The 20,672-nt window shown below is 44.8% G+C and overlaps 1 protein-coding gene across 1 annotated transcript in view; it reads left to right on the forward strand.

The window, feature by feature from the left end:
* Positions 1 to 5,445: 5,445 nt before the first annotated feature.
* Positions 5,446 to 20,672, forward strand: part of rsl24d1 (ribosomal L24 domain containing 1) — a gene marked incomplete at its 3' end in the record, with an annotated part of 18,596 nt that continues 3,369 nt past the window's right edge. The window contains exons 1-5 of the mRNA XM_079531694.1: positions 5,446 to 5,573; positions 11,275 to 11,388; positions 13,234 to 13,306; positions 15,122 to 15,185; positions 18,700 to 18,848. Of these exons, the coding sequence (XP_079387820.1) occupies positions 5,493 to 5,573; positions 11,275 to 11,388; positions 13,234 to 13,306; positions 15,122 to 15,185; positions 18,700 to 18,848 (481 nt within the window). The 5' untranslated portion in view covers positions 5,446 to 5,492. The remainder of the gene's footprint in view (positions 5,574 to 11,274; positions 11,389 to 13,233; positions 13,307 to 15,121; positions 15,186 to 18,699; positions 18,849 to 20,672) is intronic.

The raw sequence follows: 20,672 nt of genomic DNA on the forward strand, positions 1-20,672 counted from the left end.
TAATAGCCAAAACAATACAAAAATAAAAAAATGTTGGTGTAAAAAAACACCTCATATTTAAATATCATGTAAATATGAAATAAATGCTTAAACATGTAGCTAGGTGTAATGTTAGAGACCACAGAAGTGAACCTTTCAAGCCTGTTTTCTCAACTCGCTGTTTTCTGCAAGACATAACTCTATGAGCGGCATGAGCCATATCTCCAAAACTGGTGAAAAAAATTCAAAAAAATCCAATGGCAGTCCCTCAGTCCAATTTAGTCACATATGTCTAAAGGTATACGTAGCACATAAAACATTTAATTGTCTGATGGATATCCAATCAGATCTTCCGTTGGGAGTTTAATCGCATATTGATTAGAACATAAAACTATTGATTTAATCAACTCTCCTTAGGGCTGGAAGCCAATAAATAAATAGCTGCTTGTTTAATTACATTTTCAATTCTCTAGAATGATGTTTTCTATAATCTGTTACCTGGATTTGCGAGTTTTTTTTATTTTAGTCTTATTTGTTTATTTCAGTCTTGTTATTGTAGTCAGAGGAAACGCACACACAGACACACTGTGAATCTACAAGCTCTCAACACGTGCGTGCGTGCGTGCGTGCGTGCGTGCGTGCGTGCGTGCGTGCGTGCGTGCGTGCGTGCGTGCGTGCGTGCGTGCGTGCGTGCGTGCGTGCGTGCGTGAAAGGAAGAAGACTGATGAAGGTCAGGGTCGGATCTAGAGAGGTCATGTGATCAATAGGCCAAAGGTCATTTGCATGTCATTTGCATGTCATGGGAAAACCAACACGCCGCGCTGTGACTGGTCAGAGGATGCAGACGCACTGATCTCCCATTGGTCAGACGGGCTGTGGCCCCTCCCCTCCTCCAGAGGGTTGACCCCCAGGGGTCACGCGGACAGCCAGAGTGACCTTTGAACTTCTGCTCAGAAGATGATGGAAAGGGCTTTTTATTATTTGCATAAAAGAAGGGGTGGAAAAAGTAGTCAAATATTTTACTTCACCCATTTAGACCCGAGCTCCATAATGTCTTATAAATCTGGACAGTTTTCTGAAAAACCCTCATGTTTCTATATCAGTGGTTCTCACAGGGTTAAACCCTCATGTTTCTATATCAGTGGTTCTCACAGGGTTAAACCCTCATGTTTCTATATCAGTGGTTCTCACAGGGTTAAACCCTATGTTTCTATATCAGTGGTTCTCACAGGGTTAAACCCTCATGTTTCTATATCAGTAGTTCTCACAGGGTTAAACCCTATGTTTCTATATCAGTGGTTCTCACAGGGTTAAACCCTCATGTTTCTATATCAGTGGTTCTCACAGGGTTACACCCTCATGTTTCTATATCAGTAGTTCTCACAGGGTTAAACCCTATGTTTCTATATCAGTGGTTCTCACAGGGTTAAAACATCATGTTTCTATATCAGTGGTTCTCACAGGGTTACACCCTCATGTTTCTATATCAGTGGTTCTCACAGGGTTAAACCCCATGTTTCTATATCAGTGGTTCTCACAGGGTTAAAACCTATGTTTCTATATCAGTGGTTCTCACAGGGTTAAACCCTATGTTTCTATATCAGTGGTTCTCACAGGGTTAAACCCTATGTTTCTATATCAGTGGTTCTCACAGGGTTAAACCCTATGTTTCTATATCAGTGGTTCTCACAGGGTTAAACCCTATGTTTCTATATCAGTGGTTCTCACAGGGTTAAACCCTATGTTTCTATATCAGTGGTTCTCACAGGGTTAAACCCTATGTTTCTATATCAGTGGTTCTCACAGGGTTAAACCCTATGTTTCTATATCAGTGGTTCTCACAGGGTTAAACCCCATGTTTCTATATCAGTGGTTCTCACAGGGTTAAACCCTATGTTTCTATATCAGTGGTTCTCACAGGGTTAAACCCCATGTTTCTATATCAGTGGTTCTCAAACATTTTCTAGTCAAGGACCCCCAAACATTATGTAATTGGCCGCCGACCCCCATCTGAAAATATGTTGTCCCCAGAAGCAAAGATTTGAGTTCAAAACGTTCGCTCTGAAAGAATATTATATTCAAAGATTTGCGCCACATTTTCATGATTTTTCAAAAATAGCAGACCTACAAGTCTCGGTGCCGCGCTATGAGCTTGTAGATCTGCTATTTTTCAACAGCTCTAGTATAACATAATGCTTGAAACACCAAAAGGGGTTCCCGCCCAGAATGAAGTAAAAGTAACAATAATATATATAAACTTTAGGATGATGTTAATTTGAGGGACATTTTTAGTTTTAGTCATAGTCTCTTGAAACGTTTTCATTTAGTTTTAGTCACATTTTAGTGACCTGGAAAAGTTTTAGTGTTTAGTCTAGTTTTAGTCGACTAAATGTCATAAGATTTTTGTCGACTAAATCTACGGTTGATTTAGTCGACTAAAATGTATTTTGGCGGAGCCTTGATGCCGCCGTAATGGCTGATTTTACGCGTGTTGAAAATAGCAGATCTACAAGCTCACAACGCGTTGTGAGCTTGTAGATCGGCTATTTTTCAGCATGCAACCAAGTGTAAAATGACTTCTAGTGCATCTCTTGTCCACTAGTCCCTTCCTAACATTTTAGTCTAGTTTTTTATTTGTTGACAAAATCGACTAGTCTTGTAGTTTTAGTCACCATAGCATAGCTTAGTTTTTATTTAGTTTCCATTTAGTTTTCGTCAGTGAAAAAAGGTATTACTTGCAACGGGCTGGACAGAGTATATATATATGGGGCTCATCTTGACTCCAACTAACTGATGCATGTTTTGCTATATTATTAAGTAAGTAGCCTTGCCGAGCCATGAGGCCCATATAGGGGCAGGAGCATATCTCGACCTCCCAGTCTCAGGGTGGACACTCTAACCACAAGGCCACTGAGCTGGTTAGATGTTTTGCTATAGCTCTTGTTAATGTTTCTAATCGATATAGGTCGGGTCTGTTGGCTCGTTTAATAATGCTTTATAGTTTATAATCTGGTGTATGTCTTGTTTTGTCATGTCTATAAAAAACACCCAATAAAAACTAATATAATAAAAGGAGTCGAGAGAAAAATACAGATTTGTTTTGAATACATATTTACACATGTACAAAGAGGGTTGTCATAAAACAAATAAAAACGTGAAATATGTCAAACAACTTATTACTTACATGCCTTGATGTCATATTCCACCATATATGCCTAATATTGACTATTATTGGCATTAGGCAATATTATTAAACCTCTCTGGAGTCTCAAGCATTTTGTTTTAAAAGGACAATTTTGGTCATGGGTGGTTATTTGGCCTATGGGATATTTATATATGGCATTTCTATATGGCCTATGGGATATCTCTCAATGTGAACACTGATGCCTGTCGGTCACAATGTGGGACAGACAGGGTCGCAATGTGAACACTGATGCCTGTCAGTCACAATGTGGGACAGACAGGGTCTCAATGTGAACACTGATGCCTGTCAGTCACAATGTGGGACAGGGTCTCAATGTGAACACTGATGCCTGTCAGTCACAATGTGGGGCAGACAGGGTCTCAATGTGAACACTGATTCCTGTCAGTCACAATGTGGGACAGACAGGGTCTCAATGTGAACACTGATTCCTGTCAGTCACAATGTGGGACAGACAGGGTCTCAATGTGAACACTGATGCCTGTCAGTCACAATGTGGGACAGACAGGGTCTCAATGTGAACACTGATGCCTGTCGGTCACAATGTGGGACAGACAGGGTCTCAATGTGAACACTGATTCCTGTCAGTCACAATGTGGGACAGACAGGGTCTCAATGTGAACACTGATGCCTGTCAGTCACAATGTGGGACAGACAGGGTCTCAATGTGAACACTGATGCCTGTCGGTCACAATGTGGGACAGACAGGGTCTCAATGTGAACACTGATGCCTGTCAGTCACAATGTGGGGCAGACAGGGTCTCAATGTGAACACTGATGCCTGTCAGTCACAATGTGAGACAGACAGGGTCTCAATGTGAACACCGATGCCTGTCAGTCACAATGTGGGACAGACAGGGTCTCAATGTGAACACTGATGCCTGTCAGTCACAATGTGGGACAGACAGGGTCTCAATTTGTGGGACGCCTGAAAGGTTTTGGAAACGAGGGCCTGTCCCACGCAGAGGGAGACATCTGTAATGCTGCACCAACGTTGTAATGTCGCCATCTTTGATTGATTGATTGAAGAATTTATTAACAGTTTGCAGAATTACAGTACATTTCAAGCACAAACTCAATACAAAGGCTGTTAACTGTGAGTGGACGACCCAATTAAGCATTACACTTGTTTCCAACAGGGTCCACCATGTTCAAATCATCAAAACATTTAGAGACGTACAAATAGACACTTCTATAGACAGAACAGGAATTCATCAAAAAAGAATTCATCAAAAAGGAGGTAAAAAGGGAAAAGAAATATATACAGTGAGGGGAAAAAAGGGGGGGGCGGGGGGGGGATTCAGATTTTACGGGGGCCAGTTTCGAATTGCAGCAATCCGTAGGTGCCCTTTGAGAGCGGTTTTGAAGGAGTCAAGGGATTCGCATGTCTTAATGACAGTTGGTAGGGCGTTCCACATTTTGGTGGCATAGGAGCGAAAAGAATTTAGTCCCTTGTTTGTGCCGAATCTGGGTTGTACATGGTTCGTTGCACTCCCTCTGGTGTTGTGGGTGTGGACTTCGTTAACATTAAGGAAGTATCTAGACAGGTACATGGGTATCTTGGTGGTGTATCGAATCTTGTGGACCAGACCCATTGCAAGATGCTGTACTCTGTCGTCGACCCTAAGCCATTCCAGCCTGTCGAAGTGGGCAGGGGTGAGGTGGGTTCGGGGGGCTAGATCAAGTAGGAGCCTGACCAGTTTGTTTTGGGAAGTCTGGAGCCTGGTTTTAAGGGCCTTTGAGGTGCTGTATCTACTGGACAGAGTGTGTAACTTCGTCATGACACTCATCTGCATTGTAAACCATGTTATGAAAAAAAATACATGACTTTCAGCAGCTATAGTACATACATTAACAAACAAACAAACAAACAAACAAACAAACAAACAAATAAACACTTAAATAGTGTGTCTCTGGTCTGGTCTGTAAAGACAAAGAATGTCATATCATTGACAGGGTCAGGAACTACTGTAAGGGTCAGTGAGACCTTTACATTTGAAATATGAACCTTTTTATGTAGAAGAACAGAGTTTTTTGTAGAAGAACAGAGTTTTTATGTAGAAGAACAGAGCTGGTTAAAGAATGCACATTGGCTGCAGTAGATTTCATTTTTTAATTGTCCTTGGGGGTCCCCCAAGGACCCCTGGGGGTCCCCGGGCCCCCTGGAACTCCCTCAATGACCCCTGGGGGGTCCCCGGACCACCACTTTGTAGGAATAAGCAGTAGAAGAAGAGTTGTTGTACTTCTTGCCCTGTAACGTCACATCCGGCCTCCTCCATCGTGTGTGTGTGTGTGTAGAACAACATCCAAGATGAGGATAGAGAAATGTTACTTCTGCTCCGGGCCGGTGTACCCTGGACACGGCATGATGTTCGTCAGGAACGACTGCAAGGTAACAAATATACAATATAACACATTATACTAAACAACTCGTTAATGGACAATAACTGTTTATTATAAAACAACTGTGGAGGCTATAGCCCAGCCTGGCTAGCGTGCTAACGGCTAACGTATGGGGAAACCCCATCCCCGTTAGCACAGCGTTAGCGTGCTAAAGGCTAACTAATGCTAATGTATTGGGAACCCCGTCTGCGTTAGCGTGCTAAAGGCTAACGTATGGGGAACCCCGTCCCCGTTGGCACAGCGTTAGCGTGCTAAAGGCTAGCTAATGCTACTGTACGGGGAAACGAGTGCTGCTGTCTGTCAGCGTTGGCACGGCGTTAGCCAACGTGCTAACTGATGCTAACGTGACAGCTAAACCAACGTATGGGAAACCCCGTCCACTGCAGCTAGCTAGCCTAGCCACAGCGTGCTAACTGATGCTAACACGCAGCTTCACGTGGTGACAACATGCCAGGGTTCAGTTGGTCTCAGTGAGCACCAAATGGACCCGTTAGGAGCTGGTTCTACTGATGTAGCTACTGGTCCATTTGGTTGTAATGATGTAGCTACTGGTCCATTTGGTTGTAATGTAGCTACTGGTCCATTTGGTTCTACTGATGTAGCTACTGGTCCATTTGGTTGTAATGATGTAATGAAATGAAATGAAATGATTACTATATTTACCCAGGGTATCTGGGCTAAGCTCAATAACTTGTTTCCAGCCAGGCCCTGCTCATAGAACACATTTCATCGTAGTGGTTCAATGCCTTGTTCAAGGGCACTTCAGCGGTGGTAATTTTAACGTGTCGGACCGCTGATTCGAACTGGCGACCTTCTGGTATCAAGACCGCTCTGCAATCCGTAGCTACTGGTCCATTTGGTTGTAATGTAGCTACTGGTCCATTTGGTTATAATGATGTAGCTACTGGTCCATTTGGTTATAATGATGTAGCTACTGGTCCATTTGGTTGTAATGATGTAGCTACTGGTCCATTTGGTTGTAATGATGTAGCTACTGGTCCATAATGATTGATTTATTAACAGTTTGCAGAATTACAGTACATTTGAAGCACAAACTCAGTACAAAGACTGTTAACTGTGAGTGGACGACACCATAAAGCATTACACTTGTTTACAAGAGGGTCCACCTTGTTCAATTCATCACAACATTTAGAGTTTAATACTCTTGTGTTGTTCAAAACAGTCATGAGTAGTAAACTAAAGCTCCTGTTTTCATAAATCCACTACTGTGCATGATCATGACACTAGAGGACAGTAATTGAGCGCTCAGTGGCACCCTTGTTAAGATGACGTCCATGTGAGTCAGAGGTTGTGAGTTCAAATCCAGCTGAGTTCCTTCTGTGGCAGCGGTGGCCGAACGGATTGCAGAGTGGTCTTGATGCCGGAAGGTCGCCAGTTCGAATCAGCGGTCCGACACGTTAAAATTACCACCGCTGAAGTGCCCTTGAACAAGGCATTGAACCACTACGATGAAATGTTCTATGAGCAGGGCCTGGCTGGAAACAAGTTCTTGAGCTTAGCCCAGATACCCTGGGTAAATATAGTAATCATTTCATTTCATTTCATTTCAATGGGCAGCTTGTATTACCTCGCCCAAAATATACATTTCTAAAGAGATCATTTATTTATAGATCAATTTATTTATAGATCATTTATTTATAGATCATTGTCACTTTGGAATAACCTGCCTCGAAACCTCTGTTGCATTTACAGTAAATTCATGTTTAAAAAGCATCTAAAATTCCATTTGATACAGTGAAGTGTTGTGTGTTGTTTTTTGGGTTTTTTTTCCCGCTCTCACTTGTAATCTTAGCAATGTTTATTTTTATTTTATCCGAACTAATGTAAGTTGAATACTGACTTTTTAACAAATGTGTATTTGTTATTGTATGTCTACTGGAATGTTTATTTTAATGTGGACCCCAGGAAGACTAGCTGGTTGCTATGGCACCAGCTAATGGGGATCCTTAATACAAATACAATTCAAGTTGAACAAATATACACTTCTATAAAGTCAAAACAGGAATTCATCATAAAGGAGGTGAAAAGAAACATACAGTGAGGGGAAAAGGGGTGGGGGGGGGGGATTCAGATTTGTACGGGAGCCAGTTTCAAACTGCAGCCGTCCGTAGGTGCCCTTTGAGAGCGGTTTTGAAGGAGTCAAGGGATTCGCATGTCTTAATGGCTGTTGGTAGGGTGTTCCACATTTTGGTGGCATATGGATTTAGTCCCTTAATTGTTTGTGCTGAATCTGTAGCTCTGGTCCATTTGGTTCTAATGCCTTTAGAGCACTTGTGCCCAAACTATTTCCTGTCAAGGACCCCCACATTTTCAATAATCAACAATCAAATCAATCTAAATTTAGCCTCTCAGACCCATTTGAGCCACGGACCACCGTTTGATGACATTTAGCCTCTCAGACCCATTTGAGCCACGGACCACCATCTGATGACATTTAGCCTCTCAGACCCATTTGAGCCACGGACCACCATCTGATGACATTTAGCCTCTCAGACCCATTTGAGCCACGGACCACCATTTGATGACATTTAGCCTCTCAGACCCAAAACTTTAGCCGACTTTGTCCACAATTCCATGCTTTATTGATGTTGGTACCATTAGGAGAGATAACTGGCAAACGTTCAAAATTCTTCTACATTCTCTAAGTGTGTAGACTTAACCCTTGAGAGCGTGAAATGCTCGTAGCGCGGCACCGAGTGCCACGCTACGAGCATGTAGGTCTGCTATTTTTGAAAATTCGTGAAAATGTGGCACAAATCTTTGAATATATATTCTTTCAGAAGACTTTTTATTTATTTCGACGTCAGGCCTAAATGGGTTAATGTACTGTTTTGAGCATACTGTTAATCAATCAATCAATCAATCAATCAATCCTGGACCACAATGGAAACAAGACAGCTCTAATGCTACCATTACTACCATTATATCATATAATCTAATGCTTTCTGGGGTTTTAAATCATCTTAGTATTAAACCCATTTAGACCTGAGGCTAATTCTAAAAAAAAGTATTCTAAATCCTGACAGTTTTCTGAAAAACCTCATGTTTCTATATCAGTGGTTCTCAACCTCTTTCATGTCAAGGACCCCTAGAATGATCTGTATTTGGCCTCCGCCCCCCATCTGAAAATATGTAGTCCAGGGACACCCCAGAAGCAACCGTGCTAGAGTCGGCTCTTCGGTGCTACTGAAAATGTCTGACGAGCCAAAATCATTTCGGCACTACAGCGGTAAAATAGGAGTATGAATCGGCCCCTAGACTCCTTCAAAACCGCTCTCAAAGGGCACCTACGGACGGCTGCCATTCCAAACTGGCCCCCGTAAAAAAAAAAAAGAAGTATTGAGTCTCCCCCTCTTTCCCCTCACTGTACATTTCTTTTGATTGATATGTTTATTGACAATGTTTACATGTACAGAAAAATGCACATAGTTAATATACACCACCATCAAAAGGATAAATGCAAGAAAGCCAACGGCTTATTTCCATTGCATTACATTATTGAGGGAGGGGCGCTAGGGGGCGCTAGCCCCTCCTATATACAGGTTTAATGTTTGTTTTTCCTTTGACAAAACCCATTTAGGCCTGACGTCGAAATAAATAAAAAGTCTTCTGAAAGAATATATATTCAAAGATTTGTGCCACATTTTCACGATTTTTCAAAAATAGCAGATCTACAAGCTCGTAGCGCGCCACTCGGTGGCACGCAATGAGCTTGTAGATCTGCTATTTTTCAATAGCTAAATAATGCTTAGTTAAAACACCAAAAGGGGTTCCCGCCCAGAATGGGTAAAACGCCATTGACAATAAAGAGAGTTTAATGTTTGTTTTCTCACTAACACAAACATCAAACGCCATTGACAATAAAGAGAGTTTAATGTTTGTTTTCTCACTAACACAAACATTAGACGCCATTAACAATAAAGACAGTTTGTTTTCTCACTAACACAAACATCAAACGCCATTAACAATAAAGACAGTTTGTTTTGTCTTACTGAGCAAATGGTGCTCGATGCTGTAAAAGGGTAAGAAGCCCCTGAGCCTCACTTTACAGGGGGGTGATTTTTCTTGTCCCTTTTCACCTCCTTTTATGACAATTTCCTGTTTGTTTGTTTGAATAAGTGTATATTTGTACGTCTCTAAATGTTATGATGAATTGAACAAGGTGGACCCTCTTGTAAACAAGTGTAATGCTTTATGGTGTCGTCCACTCACAGTTAACAGTCTTTATATTGAGTTTTGGTTGAAATGTACTGTAATTCTGCAATATGTTTCAATCAATCAATCCAATGTGTAGTACCTCTGCTCTGTCACAAGATGGGGCACTTTCCTAACCTTCTCTTTTTTCCATTGATTGAACCATTGTGTGAGCTTGTAGATCGGCCAATGGGCTGAAGTTGTTTAATTAATGTGTTTTGTAATAATAATCTAAAGTAACTCTAGGAACTAGCTGAGACCAGGGTTGTTTTTGGCAGCAAATTTCTATTTTAGTTTTAGTCATAGTCTTAATTTAGTTTTAGTCACATTTTAGTCACCCAGAATGTTTTTTTGTTAGTCTAGTTATAGTCGACTAAATGTCATAAGATTTTAGTCGACTAAATCTGCAGTTGATTTAGTCGACTAAAATGTATTTTGGCCGGGCCTTGGTGCCGTCGTAATGACTGACAAGCTTGTAGATCGGCTATTTTCAGCATGCAACCAAGTGTAAAATGACTGGAAAATACTGGATCTCTTGTCCACTAGATTAGTCTAGTTTTTATCCCCCGAGAGACAAAGAATTGAGTTAAAAACGTTGGCTCTGAAAGAATATCGACTGTGGCTCAGGAGGTAGAGCAGGTCGTCCAATGATCCATGGGTCGGCGGTTCGAATCCCGGCTCCTCCTGTCTACATGTCGAAGTGTCCTTGGGCAAGACACTGAACCCCAAATTGCTCCCGATATGCTGGTTGGTACCTTGCATGGCTTCCGCCGCAATCGGTGTGTGAATGTGTGTGAATGGGTGAATGTAATGCACAATCTATGTAAAGGTGTGTGAATGGGTGAATGTAATGCACATCTACATAGATAGGTGTGTGAATGTGTGTGTGAATGGGTGAATGGGGTGAATGTAATGCACAATCTATGTAAAGGTGTGTGAATGTGTGTGTGAATGGGTGAATGGGGTGAATGTAATGCACAATCTATGCCTTGGATAAAGGCGCTATATAAATGCACCAAAACCATTTACCATTTATGCGCCGCATTTTCAAATTTTGTCAAAAATAGCAGATCTACAAGCCTAGTAAATGTTTGAGGTGACACACTGTGAGCTTGTAGATCTGCTGTTTTTTTTTTAACACTCACTGCTTGTGACGTAACGTTCTGCCATAAGGAATGTAATTACCTTCCGTCTGATTAGCTTTATTATTATTATTATTATTATTATAAATATTATTATATTATTATATCAAACCGGATCGCTGATTTCTATGTGTTCTGTCCAGATGTTCCGGTTCTGTTAGTCCTAATGTAATTAATGTGTTCTGTCCAGAAGTTCCGGTTCTGTTAGTCCTAATGTAATTAATGTGTTCTGTCCAGAAGTTCCGGTTCTGTTAGTCCTAATGTAATTAATGTGTTCTGTCCAGTATGTTCCGGTTCTGTTAGTCCTAATATAATTTAATGTGTTCTGTCCAGATGTTCCGGTTCTGTAAGTCTAAATGTCACAAGAACTTCAAGAGGAAGAGGAACCCCAGGAAGTCCCGTTGGACCAAGGCCTTCAGGAAGGCCTCAGGGAAGGAGCTGACTGTGGTGATTATTATTATTATTATTATTGTTATAGAGCACCGAAGTCCTGACGTCACTGCCCTCTACTATCAGTAGAGGGCGCCAGTCCCATGGTTCGTGTATTTTTTTTATAAGCATTGTAATCTCCATAGGGGGATTTTAGATCGCCTCATATAAGAACTGTGTTTGAAAAATAAACCGACCACCCCGGCCTTTTCACTCATATGGATATGAAGCATCGACTGAAGGTGGAAATGTACAAATATACCCAAAGAGTAACAAAATAAGCGTTAGAAACGAGCCAAACAACCCAGAGACTACATTTCCGGGTAGGCTGCTTCTGCCCGCAGCCCGTCGCACAACAGAAACTGAACGTTAATTACGTTTATTTAAATTTTATTGATATATAATGTATCGTGGTTAGTACGAGTCGAGTCACCACCAGCTGAGCTTACGTCAACGAGGAATCTCAGGAACGCAATATGTTGACAGCTGGGCGTGACGTATATGCTCAGCGACATTGCATTCATATGTAGTTTCAAGGCTTTTGCGGTCACATTAATTCCATTTTCTCTAGAAACTGGCTGTATCAAATATGAATGGACATCATTAACGACGCACAGCCACTCCCCTGACAGAAACGCCGGGGTGGTCGGTTTATTTTTCAAACACAGTTCTTATATGAAGCGACATAAAATCGCCATATGGAGATTTCAATACAAATAAAAAAAATACACGAACCTGTGTGTTGGTGCCCTCTACTGAAAGTGACGTCAGACTTCGGTGCTCTATTGTTATTGTTATTAGTAGTAGTAGTAGCAGCAGCAGCAGCAGCAGTAGCAGCAGCAGCAGCAGTAGCAGCAGCAGCAGCAGTAGCAGCAGCAGCAGCAGTAGCAGTAGCAGCAGCAGCAGCAGTAGTAGCAGTAGCAGCAGCAGCAGCAGTAGCAGCAGCAGCAGCAGCAGCAGCAGCAGTAGTAGCAGCAGCAGCAGCAGTAGCAGCAGCAGCAGTAGCAGCAGCAGCAGCAGTAGCAGCAGCAGCAGTAGCAGCAGCAGCAGTAGCAGTATTAGTAGTAGCAGCAGCAGCAGTAGCAGCAGCAGCAGTAGCAGCAGCAGCAGTAGCAGTAGCAGTAGCAGAGCAGTAGTAGCAGTAGCAGCAGCAGCAGTAGCAGTAGTAGTATTAGCAGTAGTAGTAGTAGCAGTAGTAGCAGTAGTAGTAGTAGTATTATTAGCAGTAGCAGTAGCAGTAGTAGTAGTAGTAGTAGCAGTAGTAGTAGTAGCAGTAGTAGTAGTAGTAATTGTTGTATCTCTTCCTCCTCCAGGACAGCGCTCTACTAGAGGTAGCAGTAGTAGCAGCAGTAGTAGTAGTATTATTAGCAGTAGCAGTAGCAGTAGTAGTAATTGTTGTATCTCTTCCTCCTCCAGGACAGCGCTCTACTAGAGGTAGCAGTAGCAGTAGCAGTAGTAGTAGTAGCAGTAGTAGTAGTAGCAGTAGTAGTAGTAGTAGCAGTAGCAGTAGTAGTAATTGTTGTATCTCTTCCTCCTCCAGGACAGCGCTCTACTAGAGGTAGCAGTAGCAGTAGCAGTAGCAGTAGCAGTAGTAGTAGCAGTAGCAGTAGTAGTAGTAGTAATTGTTGTATCTCTTCCTCCTCCAGGACAGCGCTCTACTAGAGGTAGCAGTAGTAGCAGTAGTAGCAGTAGTAGCAGTAGCAGCAGCAGTAGCAGTAGTAGTAGCAGTAGCAGTAGCAGCAGCAGTAGCAGTAGCAGTAGCAGCAGCAGTAGCAGTAGTAGTAGCAGTAGCAGTAGTAGTAGCAGTAGTAGTAGTAGTAGTAGTATTATTATTAGTAATTGTTGTATCTCTTCTTTCTCCAGGACAACGCTCTAGAGTTCGAGAAGCGTAGAAACTCTCCAGTCAAATACCAGAGAGAGCTCTGGGGAAAGACGGGTAAGGGTTTACTGTACACTACTGTACTGTTTACTGTACTGTTTACTGTACACTACTGCTGTTTACTGTACAGGTGTAGAATATATATATAAACTAAATGTACACCCTTGCGTCATCGTCATTTTCCGACCGTGGTCGAGATCATGGATTTCACAATGCCACGCCAGACTTCCCGGTCCTTCATAATACCATCCCCAGTTCCTGCTTACTGATGCATGTGTCCCTAGCGATGACATCATGTGTCCCTAGCGATGACATCATGTGTCCCTAGCGATGACATCATGTGTCCCTAGCGATGACATCATGTGTCCCTACTCCTAGCGATGACATCATGTGTCCCTAGCGATGACATCAGGGAACCACAGTTTTCTACCTCTGGTCTGCTTTGAGGCAGGACTCCAGAGAAGAGATAACCTCATTGTCAGCTCTGTAGCAGTGGCCGGCAAACTGTGTTCTTCTGGATCGGACTAGTGTAGAAACACAGGGACGGTTGCCGTATATTAGATCAGTCGATGGGTGGACTAGTGAATAAACACAGGGAAGGTTGTTGTATGTTAGATTAGTCGATGGGTGGACTAGTGTAGAAACACAGGGAAGGTTGCCGTATATTAGATCAGTCGATGGGTGGACTAGTGTAGAAACACAGGGAAGGTTGCCGTATATTAGATCAGTCGATGGGTGGACTAGTGTAGAAACACAGGGAAGGTTGCCGTATATTAGATGACTAGTGTAGAAACACAGGGACGGTTGCCGTATATTAGATCAGTCGATGGGTGGACTAGTGAATAAACACAGGGAAGGTTGTTGTATGTTAGATTAGTCGATGGGTGGACTAGTGTAGAAACACAGGGAAGGTTGCCGTATATTAGATCAGTCGATGGGTGGACTAGTGTAGAAACACAGGGAAGGTTGCCGTATATTAGATCAGTCGATGGGTGGACTAGTGTAGAAACACAGGGAAGGTTGCCGTATATTAGATCAGTCGATGGGTGGACTAGTGTAGAAACACAGGGAAGGTTGCCGTATATTAGATCAGTCGATGGGTGGACTAGTGTAGAAACACAGGGAAGGTTGCCGTATATTAGATCAGTCGATGGGTGGACTAGTGTAGAAACACAGGGAAGGTTGCCGTATATTAGATTAGTCGATGGGTGGCTCTTCCAAGACAGATTTAGCGCTCTCATTAGAAGGGTGTAAGTGCCATCCAACCGTTTCTTTGAGAGTTTCCATGTCTCGGAGCCATAGAGTAGAATCGGCCCAACGGTCGTAACCCTAAGAACTAAGTTATAAACTAAATGTACACATATTTAACCCTAAGAACTAAGTTATAAACTAAATGTACACATATTTAACCCTTAGAACTACGTTATAAACCAGAGCTACTCACCTTCAGATGGCTCGGTGGCCGCTCAGCAAAATACATAAAGTACAAGTAATGTTGGTCCTATATTGATATTATATTAACACATATTAACTCATTATGAGTCTAAAAACACACATATTAACACATATTAACTCATTATGAGTCTAAAAACACACATAAACCACCTTTTCCATCTATAAGGCCAAACCTCATTGAACACAAATATTGTCACGATGACATTGAATTATCAATGATGAAATGAAGTTACATTTTTTATTTTATTGATTTAATTTCACGTTAGATGTTATTGATTCAGTAGCCTAATGCCTAGTATAAAAATGTTGTCTTGTAATAATGATGTTTATTGAGCTGTACTTTGGGGTCTAACTGTAATGTGTTAACATGTCCAGTAGGGGGCGTCAGAGCTCAGTAATGTGTTTAATGTCTTCCAGTGGAGGCCATGAAGAAGGTGGAGGAGATCAAACGGAAACGCCAGGCCAGGTTCATCCTCAACAGGTGAGTTTGATTGACAGGCCAGTCTGATTGACAGGCCAGTTTGATTGACAGGCCAGGTTCATGGCCCTGTTAGGCCTTCAGTTTCAGGTATGGACCGTACTGGTCAGTACAGGTCAGTACAGGTATGGACCGTACGGGTCAGTACAGGTATGGACCGTACGGGTCAGTACAGGTCAGTACAGGTATGGAGCGTACGGGTCAGTACAGGTCAGTACAGGTATGGACCGTACGGGTCAGTACAGGTCAGTACAGGTATGGAGCGTACGGGTCAGTACAGGTCAGTACAGGTATGGACCGTACAGGTCAGTACAGGTATGGACCGTACAGGTCAGTTTCAGGTATGGACCCTACGGGTCAGTACAGGTATGGAGCGTACGGGTCAGTACAGGTATGGACCGTACAGGTCAGTACAGGTCAGTACAGGTATGGACCGTACGGGTCAGTACAGGTATGGGCCGTACGGGTCAGTACAGGTATGGGCCGTACGGGTCAGTACAGGTCAGTACAGGTATGGGCCGTACGGGTCAGTACAGGTATGGGCCGTACGGGTCAGTACAGGTCAGTACAGGTCAGTACAGGTATGGACCGTACTGGTCAGTACAGGTCAGTACAGGTATGGACCGTACGGGTCAGTACAGGTATGGAGCGTACGGGTCAGTACAGGTATGGAGCGTACAGGTCAGTACAGGTCAGTACAGGTATGGAGCGTACGGGTCAGTACAGGTATGGACCGTACGGGTCAGTACAGGTATGGAGCGTACGGGTCAGTACAGGTATGGAGCGTACGGGTCAGTACAGGTATGGACCATACGGGTCAGTACAGGTATGGAGCGTACAGGTCAGTACAGGTCAGTACAGGTATGGAGCGTACGGGTCAGTACAGGTATGGACCGTACGGGTCAGTACAGGTATGGAGCGTACGGGTCAGTACAGGTCAGTACAGGTCAGTACAGGTATGGACCGTACGGGTCAGTACAGGTCAGTACAGGTCAGTACAGGTATGGACCGTACGGGTCAGTACAGGTATGGACCGTACGGGTCAGTACAGGTCAGTACAGGTCAGTACAGGTCAGTACAGGTATGGAGCGTACGGGTCAGTACAGGTCAGTACAGGTATGGACCGTACGGGTCAGTACAGGTCAGTACAGGTATGGGCCGTACGGGTCAGTACAGGTCAGTACAGGTATGGACCGTACGGGTCAGTACAGGTATGGAGCGTACGGGTCAGTACAGGTATGGAGCGTACGGGTCAGTACAGGTATGGACCGTACGGGTCAGTACAGGTATGGAGCGTACGGGTCAGTACAGGTATGGAGCGTACGGGTCAGTACAGGTATGGACCGTACGGGTCAGTACAGGTATGGAGCGTACGGGTCAGTACAGGTATGGAGCGTACGGGTCAGTACAGGTATGGAGCGTACAGGTCAGTACAGGTATGGAGCGTACGGGTCAGTACAGGTATGGACCGTACAGGTCAGTACAGGTATGGACCGTACGGGTCAGTACAGGTATGGAGCGTACGGGTCAGTACAGGTATGGAGCGTACGGGTCAGTACAGGTATGGACCGTACGGGTCAGTACAGGTATGGAGCGTACGGGTCAGTACAGGTCAGTACAGGTATGGAGCGTACTTGTCAGTACAGGTATGGAGCGTACAGGTCAGTACAGGTATGGAGCGTACGGGTCAGTACAGGTATGGACCGTACAGGTCAGTACAGGTATGGACCGTACGGGTCAGTACAGGTATGGAGCGTACGGGTCAGTACAGGTCAGTACAGGTATGGAGCGTACTTGTCAGTACAGGTATGGAGCGTACAGGTCAGTACAGGTATGGAGCGTACGGGTCAGTACAGGTATGGACCGTACAGGTCAGTACAGGTATGGAGCGTACTTGTCAGTACAGGTATGGAGCGTACAGGTCAGTACAGGTATGGGCCGTACGGGTCAGTACAGGTCAGTACAGGTATGGACCGTACGGGTCAGTACAGGTCAGTACAGGTCAGTACAGGTCAGTACAGGTCAGTACAGGTATGGACCGTACGGGTCAGTACAGGTATGGACCGTACGGGTCAGTACAGGTCAGTACAGGTCAGTACAGGTCAGTACAGGTATGGAGCGTACGGGTCAGTACAGGTATGGAGCGTACGGGTCAGTACAGGTATGGACCGTACGGGTCAGTACAGGTCAGTACAAGTCAGTACAGGTCAGTACAGGTATGGAGCGTACGGGTCAGTACAGGTATGGACCGTACGGGTCAGTACAGGTATGGAGCGTACGGGTCAGTACAGGTATGGAGCGTACAGGTCAGTACAGGTATGGACCGTACAGGTCAGTACAGGTATGGACCGTACAGGTCAGTACAGGTATGGACCGTACGGGTCAGTACAGGTATGGACCGTACGGGTCAGTACAGGTATGGACCGTACGGGTCAGTACAGGTATGGAGCGTACGGGTCAGTACAGGTATGGAGCCTACAGGTCAGTACAGGTATGGACCGTACAGGTCAGTACAGGTATGGAGCGTACGGGTCAGTACAGGTATGGACCGTACGGGTCAGTACAGGTATGGAGCGTACGGGTCAGTACAGGTATGGAGCGTACAGGTCAGTACAGGTATGGAGCGTACGGGTCAGTACAGGTATGGAGCGTACGGGTCAGTACAGGTATGGAGCGTACAGGTCAGTACAGGTCAGTACAGGTATGGAGCGTACGGGTCAGTACAGGTATGGAGCGTACGGGTCAGTACAGGTATGGAGCGTACGGGTCAGTACAGGTATGGAGCGTACGGGTCAGTACAGGTATGGACCGTACGGGTCAGTACAGGTATGGAGCGTACGGGTCAGTACAGTCGTTCTCAAACATGTTCATGTCAAGGACCCCCAAATACAATGTAGGCATTTATCAGAGGCTCGAAATTAAAAACATTTCTTCTAAATCCTGACAGTTTAACCTCATGTTTCTGTATCAGTGGTGCTCAATATTTCATGTCAAGGACCCCAAAAATGATATGTAATTGGCCGCCGACCCCCATCTGAAAATGTGATGTTCCAGGAACCTCCCTCCAGAAGCAAACATATGAGTTAAAAACGTTCGCTCTGAAAGAATATATATTCAAAGATTTGCGCCACATTTTCTCGATTTTTCTAAAATAGCAGGTGCCGTGCTACGAGCTTGTAGATCTGGTTTGGTCATCTATAAGTTTCTCTGTCAACGAGATGCTAAAAGGATAACACAATGCCAGAGGGCCTGGCTGGTTTCCATTGAGCTCCCATGTATTCAATTCATCAAGACTTAGATGGAGCGTGATGCGGTCAAATATAAACTATAGAAGATTAAAATGTTGATCCGTTTTAAAACAAAACTGTCTGAAAGGCTAACATCTGGAGTCTGAAAGGCTAACATCTGGAGTTGTTTTAACGAGGTTAACGAGTGGGTTTTAACGAGGCTAACGAGTGGTTTTACCGAGGCTAACAAGTGGTTTTAACGGGCTTAACGAGTGGTTGTGTCGTTGCAGGCTGAAGAAAGGCAAACAGCTGGAGAAGGAAGAGGCAATCAACGAAGTCAAGAAGAACATCCACCTCATCAAGGCTCCACACGCAGGTAAAGGGTTAATACACGCAGGGAAAGGGTTAAAACAGGCAGGGAAAGGGTTAATACACGCAGGTAAAGGGTTAATACACGCAGGTAAAGGGTTAAAACACGCAGGTAAAGGGTTAAAACACGCAGGGAAAGGGCAGCAGACTGGGTGGCTAGGTTAGCTAGTTTCTGTTCTCCCAGAGAGCAGCAGACTGGGTGGCTAGGCTAGCTAGTTTCTGTTCTCCCAGAGAGCAGCAGACTGGGTGGCTAGGTTAGCTAGTTTCTGTTCTCCCAGAGAGCAGCAGACTGGGTGGCTAGGTTAGCTAGTTTCTGTTCTCCCAGAGAGCAGCAGACTGGGTGGCTAGGCTAGCTAGTTTCTGTTCTCCCAGAGAGCAGCAGACTGGGTGGCTAGGTTAGCTAGTTTCTGTTCTCCCAGAGAGCAGCAGACTGGGTGGCTAGGCTAGCTAGTTTCTGTTCTCCCAGAGAGCAGCAGACTGGGTGGCTAGGTTAGCTAGTTTCTGTTCTCCCATAGCTCAGCAGACTGGGTGGCTAGGCTAGCTAGTTTCTGTTCTCTCAGAGAGCAGCAGACTGGGTGGCTAGGTTAGCTAGTTTCTGTTCTCCCAGAGAGCAGCAGACTGGGTGGCTAGGTTAGCTAGTTTCTGTTCTCCCATAGCTCAGCAGACTGGGTGGCTAGGCTAGCTAGTTTCTGTTCTCCCACAGAGCAGCAGACTGGGTGGCTAGGCTTGCTAGTTTCTGTTCTCCCAGAGAGCAGCAGACTGGGTGGCTAGGCTAGCTAGTTTCTGTTCTCCCAGAGAGCAGCAGACTGGGTGGCTAGGCTAGCTAGTTTCTGTTCTCCCAGAGAGCAGCAGACTGGGTGGCTAGGCTAGCTAGTTTCTGTTCTCCCACAGAGCAGCAGACTGGGTGGCTAGGCTAGCTAGTTTCTGTTCTCCCAGAGAGCAGCAGACTGGGTGGCTAGGCTAGCTAGTTTCTGTTCTCCCACAGAGCAGCAGACTGGGTGGCTAGGCTAGCTAGTTTCTGTTCTCCCAGAGAGCAGCAGACTGGGTGGCTAGGCTAGCTAGTTTCTGTTCTCCCACAGAGCAGCAGACTGGGTGGCTAGGCTAGCTAGTTTCTGTTCTCCCAGAGAGCAGCAGACTGGGTGGCTAGGCTAGCTAGTTTCTGTTCTCCCAGAGAGCAGCAGACTGGGTGGCTAGGCTAGCTAGTTTCTGTTCTCCAGAGCGCAGCAGACTGGGTGGCTAGGCTAGCTAGTTTCTGTTCTCCCATAGCTCAGCAGACTGGGTGGCTAGGCTAGTTAGTTTCTGTTCTCCCAGAGAGCAGCAGACTGGGTGGCTAGGCTAGCTAGTTTCTGTTCTCCCAGAGAGCAGCAGACTGGGTGGCTAGGCTAGCTAGTTTCTGTTCTCCCAGAGAGCAGCAGACTGGGTGGCTAGGCTAGCTAGTTTCTGTTCTCCCACAGAGCAGCAGACTGGGTGGCTAGGCTAGCTAGTTTCTGTTCTCCCAGAGAGCAGCAGACTGGGTGGCTAGGCTAGCTAGTTTCTGTTCTCCAGAGAGCAGCAGAACTGGGTGGCTAGGCTAGCTAGTTTCTGTTCTCCCAGAGCGCAGCAGACTGGGTGGCTAGGCTAGCTAGTTTCTGTTCTCCCATAGCTCAGCAGACTGGGTGGCTAGGCTAGTTAGTTTCTGTTCTCCCAGAGAGCAGCAGACTGGGTGGCTAGGCTAGCTAGTTTCTGTTCTCCCAGAGAGCAGCAGACTGGGTGGCTAGGCTAGCTAGTTTCTGTTCTCCCAGAGAGCAGCAGACTGGGTGGCTAGGCTAGCTAGTTTCTGTTCTCCCAGAGAGCAGCAGACTGGGTGGCTAGGCTAGCTAGTTTCTGTTCTCTCAGAGAGCAGCAGACTGGGTGT

This window comes from Electrona antarctica (assembly GCF_951216825.1).
Source record: "Electrona antarctica genome assembly, contig: scaffold_86, whole genome shotgun sequence".
NCBI lineage: Eukaryota > Metazoa > Chordata > Actinopteri > Myctophiformes > Myctophidae > Electrona > Electrona antarctica.